Source organism: Fukomys damarensis, unplaced genomic scaffold (genome assembly GCF_012274545.1).
Source record: "Fukomys damarensis isolate Sample0158 unplaced genomic scaffold, DMR_v1.0_HiC HiC_scaffold_33, whole genome shotgun sequence".
NCBI classification, from domain to species: domain Eukaryota; kingdom Metazoa; phylum Chordata; class Mammalia; order Rodentia; family Bathyergidae; genus Fukomys; species Fukomys damarensis.
The window spans coordinates 1,441,167-1,450,834 of record NW_022900945.1 but is presented as its reverse complement, the minus strand read 5'-3'; the positions used below and the strand labels follow the sequence as shown (position 1 = coordinate 1,450,834).

General features: G+C 58.6%; 2 protein-coding genes across 3 annotated transcripts in view; one reads left to right on the top strand and one right to left on the bottom strand.

Annotated features, from left to right (window-relative positions):
* LOC117284021 overlaps positions 1–1,609 on the bottom strand; it is a 9,037-nt gene extending 7,428 nt beyond the window's left edge. The window contains exon 1 of the mRNA XM_033758299.1: positions 1,468–1,609. Within this exon, the coding sequence (XP_033614190.1) occupies positions 1,468–1,609 (142 nt within the window). The remainder of the gene's footprint in view (positions 1–1,467) is intronic.
* Positions 29–9,668, top strand: part of Kank4 (KN motif and ankyrin repeat domains 4) — a 29,698-nt gene continuing 20,058 nt past the window's right edge. Inside the window, exons 1-3 of one of the 2 annotated variants that reach the window (XM_033758205.1) lie at positions 38–105; positions 5,795–5,944; positions 6,431–6,500. The gene's annotated coding sequence lies outside the window, so the exon portion shown is untranslated. Of the gene's footprint in view, positions 106–5,794; positions 5,945–6,430; positions 6,501–9,668 lie in introns of both variants that reach the window. The other variant, XM_033758204.1, reaches the window with a different exon arrangement.

Here is a 9,668-nt window from a genome sequence, read left to right as displayed (position 1 = left end):
GGAGCGGCGGCTTCCTTTGCGTCGAGTCTCTGCGTGGGACACGGGAAGGCGTGGACCGGGAAAGGAACGTGCTGGGCGCGCTGGGCCTGCAGAGCCACTGCCTGGGTAGGAGTTTTCTGGTTTCTTTGCAAAAAGTGTTTCTCTCAAACTTTGGCCCGGGGCTGTCAGAGCTCAGCGAGGCTGCGACCTCCCTCCCGGGCGAGGGGCGAGGGGCACGGAAGCGGGCTGGGTGGGGTGGGTCACGCGGTGGCTGTGTCCACGGTGGCTGCACAGCCCTACGTGAAGGTTGCAGGGACCCCGGCTTCCTACACCCGCTCCCTGCCATCAGCCCTGGGGTCCAAATGTGTGCAGGTGTGCACGCTTGAGGGTAGACCCTGAGGTCTGCTGCAGGCTGGGCGTCACCTCCCCTGCCCCTGGGCAAAGCCCTCCGGATTGAGGTTTGGGATCCTTGAGGGGCGGCGACCTTGGGTGGGAGCTGGGGTGGGGCTGCGGGGCACGACACTGCAGACCCCTATCTCCCTTAAGGTTGGGTCTGACCCCACTTGAGCCCTGCACACCCGCTGCCCAATTGGACGGTACAGCCCTGACTAATGCCCTGCATCGGAAGCCGAAGCCTCACTTCCCATGGCCCTGGAGTGCGGCCTGGGGGCAGGCAGGGGAATTCCCTAAGCGCAGGGGGTGGGCCTTGGCCTAGGATGACCTGAGACCTAGGGCAAAGCCCCCCAGGGCCTGGAGAGGGGGCTGAGATCCTTGGGTCCTCGGAGCCTCTCAAGACCACCAGAGGACAGAAGGCTGGCGGTTCCCAAGATCTGTCACTGCCTCTGCAGGAGCACCCACCTGCCCTGTCCGCTGTGGCAGTGGACAGCAGGCTGTGAGGAAGGAGCAGGCCCAGACCTTGCTGATCAGTGCTGCCCTGTGTGCTGGCGGGGGTGCAGGTGGGCGGGACCTGCACGTGCAGGTCTGGGGTCTGGGGTCTGGCCAGGAGCCGCAGCCAGGACTCACTGGGGCACCTGGTCTGCACCTCCCAACCTGTCCCTACAGCTGGAAGATGGACTTCTTGGCTTGTGCCTCAGTTCAGTGGCAGCCTAAGGTGTGACAGGGAGAGACTTCCTGGGCAGAGCTGAGTCAGGCAGACAGGCAGCACCTCCTGGCCCAGTGCGATGATGTCTTTCAACTGAGCGGGGTCGCCCGAACCTTGCACTTATCCAAGGCCCTGGGAGAGGGGCGAGCAGGAGGCCTGTCGCTGTCCCAGTCCTGGGAGCTGGGAGCTGGGAGCTCGTTACTCCTTACTCCCGAGCCCAAGGCATTTTCCCAGGGAACAGCTCCATCTCTTCCCAAATAGCTTCCCGGGACCTGGTGTCTGGGAGAAAATGCTTACCCGCTTCCCCTCCTACTCCCGCCTCTTCCCACAAGTGAATACAACTTGTTAGCAGGATGCACTTTCTAACGTGGCCATGGCCGCCCCACCGTGTGAAGGCCCTCTTTGCCTGCCGAGTTTCCCTTGGTGTGCATTTCTAGTTAGGGCTCTGATGCCATGGGACAGAGGATGGCGGTACAGGGGATTTTTCCCCAGGAAGATGAGAGAGAAGGTCTTGGTGTTGGGCTCCATGGCGCCAGCCCCCAGGGAAACCCATTTCAGCCCTAGAGGGGCCGGGGTTGGAGGCTGAATTTCTCTGGGTGCTGCTCTGCTTGGCTTTCCCCGTTCCCTCCTTCCCACCGAGGAGAAGGTGGCCACCCTGCTCCGGGGGAGGCCGCGGAGGCAGAACGTGAGGTGGGTCACGAGTATACCCTGGGAGTGTGGCTGGGCCTGCAGGGACTGGGTGTGAAGTTGGGGTGCGAGGGCATGTTGCTGTACAGTTTGAGCTTTTTGGAGACATTTCCATAAACTTTATTTAAATAAATAAGAATAGGGCATCACCCACCTGCCCGCCATGAAATGGAGTTGGAGGGGAAGAGGGAGAAGGGCTCATGTTCACTGCGGTGGGAGCCAGTCTGATGGCTGGGGTTCAGCACACCTTGCCTCCCTGAGCTGTGACCTGGGGTGGGTGGTGCCAATGCAGGGCTTTCTGGGACAAGAAGTGCGCCTGCCTCGGGCTGTGAGGCAGAAGGAAGAGAGAGACCACACCTTATGAGGAGCTGGGCCCAGGGCTCAGGCCACTCCCTGGTGGCCGCCACTGCTGCCCACCCCAGGGCTGCCCAGGGTCCCTGGTCTCTGAACTGCCCTGCACAACCAACTTTGCTGGGCCACCTGGCCGCCACTGGGGAACTCCAGGGAGCCCGGGTCTCAGCCCTGGGCTCTGGAAGCTGAGGCTGTTGCCAGACCCATAAGGCAGGGAAAGGCAGCTTCTTCCCCAGACAGGTGGAGGGGACAGGGACAGGGAAAGTCCTATCTGTAGGTCTCGGCCTTGTGGGTCAAAAAGGGTGGGCTGGAACTCAGGGACGTCCGGGTGCGAATCTTTCCTGACCTTGGGGACCCGTAGAGTCTCTGGACCCATGTCCAGGCTGCAGAGCCGTCTGTGGACTTGGGTGGAGAAAGAAAAACACCTTAATTACATCTTTAGACAATTACCAGTGTAAGCAACACTGCAGTCCATGTGCCCCACCTGTGGCCCTGGCTCTGGGGCACTTGATGTTGACGTTATTTATGTCAGTGGGAGCTTTGGAATTGCTCATTAGTAGGTGCTTTAATAAAGAGCATATATTGCTACAGTGCACACTTGTTCTTTTCAAATTTTAGGAATTATACTTCAAGGTTATTGGTTTCCTTTGAAGTCAGGCTGAGCGTTTTATTTCATGTACTGTAAAGCTCCATGCAGAAGGCTCCCTGGCTTCACCTCGTGCAAAGGCACAGGCAGTCAGGGCCTGGCCAAGGCCGGTGAGCTTCACACCCATCTGGGCTGCTCTAACCTTTCCTGCCCTCCTGTCTCTAATCGTGGGAGGCGATGGGCATCGGTCATCAGTTCCGCCTGAGCAGACACAGAAGCTGGGGTTGGAGGAAGGGTAGGGTGCGCAACCAGGGTTAATTTACACAATACACGTGCGAAACGTGGGACGTGATCCACCCAGGCCACGTGGAAACCTGTGGGCAGCCCTGTCCTGAGGGCTGGGGCGTCTGCAGAGCGAGGGTGGGCACTTCCTCGAGTGCAGGGCGGAGAAGATGCAGGCCACAGCTTCAAAGTGAGCGAGCAGAGGCAGGGGAGGTGCAGGTGCAGGTGCAGACAGGTTTACGTCAGGAGGCCCTGAGAGCCGCGGTGCCCAGTCCTGCAGCTGCGACTGCCTGAGCCCTCCACCTGCCCTGAGGAAGCCTGCCTTGGCCGCGCTAGAGACGCAGGCATCGCCTGTTCTGGGCTGTGGTCATCGGTCCTCGCCGGCCCTCAGGAGGCCTGATGCTGTCACAGCAGCCCAGCATCGAGCTCAGCCCAGACCTGGCGCATTCTGGAGCGCAGCGCGCTGCAGTTCCGCAACCGGCCAAAGGGGGCGCCACACGCAGTCGGGTGGGAAGGGCCTGCGGTCCGTGCCCGAAGTCCCCAGGCGTCTCTGCAGCTGTCCTCCGTGCTCAGGCCCCTCCCCTCCCTTCACGCGCACACAGGCACACACTCACCGGCACACTCATACAAACACATGCTCACACAGGCACAGACCACGCAAGCGTGCGGATAGGGTGGAGACAAGCAAGGCCGTGGCAGGAGACAGCACAGCACTTGCTCCGGAGCCTCTGGCCATGCTGAGCGTCCACTGGTGGCCCGGGTGTGGGGACCCCACCGTCTCGGTCAGAAGCGCCCCAGACTCAGCCTTCACGTGCGCCTCCTCTGCGTAAAGCCGAGGTATCTCCTACTCTGACTCACAGCCCCTGCCCTCGGTCCTCCCCCCACCCTGCTTTCTGGCCAGGGGTCACGTCATTGCAGCATCATGGTTCCATCTGCCTGGTGAACTCTTACTTATCCTTCAAAGCCCAGCTTGGCCACGCCTCTCTGACACCCCGTGGCCTTGTGTAGGCCTCTGCTCCGTGTCTGGCTGAGTTCCTTGAAGGAAATCACCTGTGGGTCCACAAGCCTGGCCTGGCCTGGATGGTCACTGCAGAAGGGAAGGGATCACACACATCTGTAGAAGGAAGTTCTCCCTCTGCTTCCCCCCAGCTGCGGGGCCTGTGGAAGAGAGCCTGGCCGGCGTCCACAGTGGAGAGCTCTGGCCTCGGCCTCCAGGACCCTGCCCATCGTGTCCAGCGGGCGGCGGGGTGGGTCTGTAGGGCACTGGTGCGGGGCTGGGCCTGACCTCGAGCAGCCGCCGTTCTGGGAGCCCCAGCTGTGCCACAGTGTCCACCAGAAAAGGGAGACGGGAGTGGAGTTGTTCACACGGCTGCCTGCCTAGCTCAAACCTGTTTCTGCTTTGGACCTTACCGAATCCGCGGGAGTGAGCCTGAGCCGGGCCTGGGTCCATGTGGGGCACTGCCGGCTGGGGGGGGGCAGAGACGGAGGGGACACAGCCTCATCCCCCACTCTGTCCTCCGGGTCCCATCCATGCAGACCCTACCCCTTCCTCAGCTGTGATTCCAGGCCAAACTGTCAGCGCCCAGGCCTTCCCGATGGCCGTGCCCAGGGCCAGGCCTCGCCGCCCTCCAAGCTCAGGCAGGTGCCCCTGGATTCAACCCCAGCGCTGCCTCTGTGACTCTGACCACGCTGCCAAGTCTGTCTGAGCCTTTGCTTCCTAATGGAGCTGAAGCTAAAATAGCTCCAGGGCCTGGGGCGGAGTAAGCGACAATAACACAGCGCCTGGCCTGGGCCTCACAGGGACCCTGCAGCTCTCAAAAAACGATATCAGGGCGGCCAGCGGTTTGCCCACCAGCTGGTGCAGAGCCTGCTTGTCCTTGTCGGGCGCGGCACTGGCTGTCACCTGCAGTGCAGGCTGGGGTGGGAAGGTGCGTAAACATCCCCAGGACAGAGCCAGAGGCCATGCTGTCCCTGCTGTCTCCTGAGTATCTGTCACTCCTGCGTCCAGCCTGGGCTGGAGCCCAAGGCAGGGTCTGTGCAAGCTTGCGCCCATCTTAGCCCCAGGAAGCTCCTGGTGTGCGCTGTCCAGGAGCCGGGAGACATCGGCAGGGAGGTGATCGCTGCAGTTTCCCCAGGCCTGAGCTGGCCTCCGAATGACCCGGAAACGATGTTAATTTGTAACCTCAAACCTTTGCATCTGACCTGTACCTAGGTCTTTGTAATGGAAATTTTGACACAGTGATAGACCTGCAGAGAGCATTTCATATTAAATTGATATAGGGGACCAGGGGTTTAGCTCAGTTGTTCCGCTGCCTGCCTCACAAGCAGAAGGACCTGAGTTTGATTCCTGGTACCAAAAAATAAATAGATTAATTAATAAATTAAATTAATTGGTGTCTTGTAAGCCTACTACTGCTATTGGTTAAATGGCAGTTAAACACCCAAGCTTTCTTGGGACTCTCAGAAATTATTTGAAAAGTGATTATGTTCTATTGATTTAATAATTTTAAATTAATTAGAAAGTCATTGCAGTTTTCAGTATATTCCTTCACAAATAAATCCACCTTTTTTTTTTTTTGGTACCAGGGGTGGAACTCGGGACCATGTGCTTGCGAGGCAGGTGGTGGAAATCCTGAACTAAATCCCCGGCCCTAAATCCCTCTTATTTATAGACCTATTAGATTCCCTGAAAATGTTTTATTTTCATAATCTGATAGCTAACTGGCCCAACTGGCAATGGAATTTAAAGCAAGACTCGGTCCTTTGCTGAACCCTGATCCTTGGTTCCTTCTCTTTGGGGTGGCCAGCATCACAGAAGGATCCGAGGCAGGGACCCTGGGGTCAGGAGCACAGCCTCTGCCCTCAGACCACTTTGCATTCTGCCGAAGCTGCCGACAGGATGCGTGTCCCTGAACCTGTCTGAGGACAGAGCCTCAATGCGATCACTGGGAAACCAAGTAAGTCACCATTTGTGCAGTATGAGGCAGTGCCTAGCTAGCAACCCTCGTTGTAACTGTGTAAGCTTTTGCTAGGGTTATTTTTAAGCCTCAGTTTTCTGACTTGAAATGGTGTGGTGGGTAATAAAACCTCAGGCTGTGAGTTTTCCAAGCTTTGCCTGTGGGGCCTTTGTTGGTAACTCCTGTGCAAGGAAGTGGCCGCAGCTTCCATTACTGTGTGGACTGAATTCCCCTTAATGAGGAAGCCCAGGCAAGGGAGCCCCTACCCGCCACACCCGGGACAGGGAAGGGAGGGCAGAGGATGCCGAGGATGCAGGTTCAGCTGGGAGGAGTCTACAGGGTGGTGGGACAGAGAGAGCGGGAGCACAGTTCGAACTGGCTTTGTGCTCAGAATCGCTTCCCCTTGGTGTTTTCTCTGGAGACTGCGGGAGGTCTGGACAGCTTCCAGTTTGTTTTTTTCTACTAAACTGCTGTTTCTTTGAACAGCACTGTGCTCAGCTCAGCAGGGTCTGAAGGGGCAGAGGAGCCAGGAGAGCAGCCCTGGTGACCAGGAGAGGTGCGTAGGGGTGGGGAACAGGGAGTGCTCCCCACTGTCACAGGTGGGATGTGAGCAGCTCCCCGCTCGCAGGGCCCCACGGGAGCTGGGGACACCACCGTGCAGTCCTCACAGACACCACCCGTGGGGTGTCCTGTGGGGTCACACAAGGGCAGACAAGGTTGTCGGCAGAGGTTCGAAGGAAACGCCGCCCAGGGTCGGGAGTCTGGGAAGCAGTCAGACCTGGCCGTGGTGTGGTGTGGGCCGTCACGGGCTTCTGTGTCCAGTCAGCTAGTGAGGACACAGGGCTGACCTGGCCCTGCCACCCTGCAGGGCCGGACAGCGCAAAGGGGCCTTGCCTGAGCTGGGTCCCTGGGAGGAGGCGGGGCAGCTGTTGGAAAATGGGGAAGTGCCCCTCACAGCTGCAGATGCCAGCCCTGCCTCCCTGAGGTGATTGAGGCTGGTGCGAAGCTGATGACACCCCTCTTCCTGACTGCACCCATGCTTTAGCTCGTGTTCTAGGACACCTCTGGGTGTCTGCACACCAGACTGGGTCATTTCTGACTGCCATAAATGTATTCGGTTCTTGGCACTGAAAGCTGGGAAGTCGGAGAGTCGGGTGCTGGCGTCAGCGAAGGGCCTGTGTGCTGGGTCACTTGTGGCAGGCGGTGGCCGGGCAGGAGAGGACTGAGCTCTCATGTGTAACAACCCACTAGGGACGGCTCCCGTCGGTCCGAACCTGCTGCCTGCTCCACTCTGAACAGGCTGAACCTGCAGAGGGGAGGCCTAGGCCGAACACTGGTCTTCGGCTCCCTCTCACCGCACGGCCTCGTTCAGCACAAGGCGACTCCTGAACATGCTGTGTGCGCCCGAACCGGGAATGCCTCCGTCCCAAACCAGAAGCAGGAGCATGGCCCACACCGGCACCTGTGGCTCAGGCTGGTGCCTCAGCGGCTCCGTCGGATTCTGACCAGGGTCAGAGCTGCCCCTCCACAGAGGTGGCTGTCCCTACCGCTAGAGGTGACATTGCACGGGAAATAGCACAGTAGTAAAGGGTCCAGCGGGAAGGGAGAATAATCAAAGCGAGGACACAGTCTGCAGGAACTCCACCAGCAGGAGAGCAGTAGGAGCCCTCCAAAGCACCAAGCCAGCGCTGCGCCGTGCAGCCCAGAGTTCTGTTGCCAGCAGCAGAGAGAGTGAATAGGAGAGGGGCTCATTAAAGCGCAGTCCCGTGTGACTGCCCCCACCCCCACTCTCTCACGGCTGCCTTTCCTGGCCTCTGATTTGGGGTCTGTGCCTGCTAACCCCAGGGCCCATGACTGACTCTTAGCTGGGGAGGGGCTGGGTGCCGTGTGGCCCAGTGCCACTCTGGGGAGCGGGCACTGCAGGAGGGAAGTGACCCAGACATACGAGGGAGCTGCGGGGCGGGAGGGGGCGGGAGGATGGCCTGGAGAAGAGATGAGGCGGTACTGACGACGCCACGCCCTTCCTGAGGGCTGCCCTTTCCACAGCTGGCCTGGGCAGCACAGGGCTGCCATGGAGGCCACCTTCTTCACTGGACAGAGAGCGAACACTCTGTCGACTGTCATGGACACAGGCAGGCTTATTAGCCCTGAGAGACTCGCCTGTGATAGTCCCAGGTCTGATAAAAGTGAAATCTCATGTCATTTTGTCACTCACCTAGAATAATGAAGAAAATGCAAGTGTTTAGGGTCCACTGGTGGGTCTCCTAGAAATGCTTTCTTCCTTCCTTCCTGTGGAGCAGGGACTTTCTCTGAGAGTCAGAGTTGAGGGACTAAGGTCCACAAGAGCAGGGGCATTTCTGGCCCTACTGAGCAGACCCCTGGCTCTGGGAGGGACTGGGAGAACATGAAAGGCTTTCTCACCACCAGAGCTCCTGGTCCAGCGTGAGGCACTGGGTGACTACACAGTGACAAAAGAATGTGGCAGGACAAATGAGGCCTTCACTGTCCCCAAAAGGTCTGTGTTCTCAGGGTGGTGCTCGTGGGAGGTGTGGAGCCTTTAAGGGGTGGGACTTAAGGCGAGGTCTTTAGGTCTTTGAAGAGCTAAAACTATAAAACTGGTAGAAGAAAACATAGGGTGGAATCTTCATAATTTCATGGCTGTGACACTAAAGCACAGGCAACAAAAGGAAATACAGGTAAGTTGAATCTAACAGCCTTTGCGTATTGAGGATGGGCGGGCCTGATAGCTTTCTTCACTCTGCTTCCTGTTCCCAGCCTGTTTGGAAGTGGTCCTGGATTGTCCTAAATGTGCCAGGGAGCAGTTTGCCACTCCGTGTATTTTCACACAACCTTAGTGCTCAAGGTGTTTTTCTGATTCTTTCTTATCCTGATGATTTGGTCCACCTACTTAGTTATCACAAGTACTTTTAGCAGCTGAGAAACGTGAAGGTTGGTTCCGTAGCCTTTCTGCTAGCCTATGCTCTTCAGCAACTCTTTGCATCTCTAGATGAAGCAAGATGCTCTAGAGGCCTCCAAGGAGAATCACGGGAGGAGGTGGAACCTCACCCCAGCCATCTCTACTCCTTGCCACCTAAGGGAAGGAAGTCACTGTGACACTTAGTTAAGACTTGTGCCTTGGTCTGGCTGGCCTCAGGAGCAAGAGTAGGTGGGGCAATGGTGGACCCGAATCTTCCCAGGGTACCAGGAGCGAGACAGGCACACGATGGGGCCTCCCGGCACCCTGGCCTTGGAAAGCGCACCTAGCTGACAGCCTCTGTGGAGGTTGGCACTGCTTCTGTCTTCAGAACTGGTGGGGCTTCGCGTCTTAGGACAGTGGTTCAGCTGGATCCCTGGTGGTCCTCCACGCTTGTTGCTGAGGTGCCCAGAGTCCTCCAGGGCCTGCAGTGGGACACCTTGTGTCCCCATGAGGACCAGGAGAGGTGCGGGTGTGGAGCCCTGGCATCTGTTCCCCAGGCTGCAGCAGTTTTGGCCTGGGCCCCCCACGTGTGGCTGCTGGGACCTGGGAGACCTCAGCGGGTCCTCCTCCTGCCCTCCGCGGGTCCTCCTCCTGCCCTCAGCGGGTCCTCCTCCTGCCCTTCCTCAGCGGGTCCTCCTCCTGCCCTCAGCGGGTCCTCCTCCTGCCCTTCCTCAGCGGGTCCTCCTCCTGCCATTCCTCAGCGGGTCCTCCTCCTGCCATTCCTCAGCGGGTCCTCCTCCTGCCCTC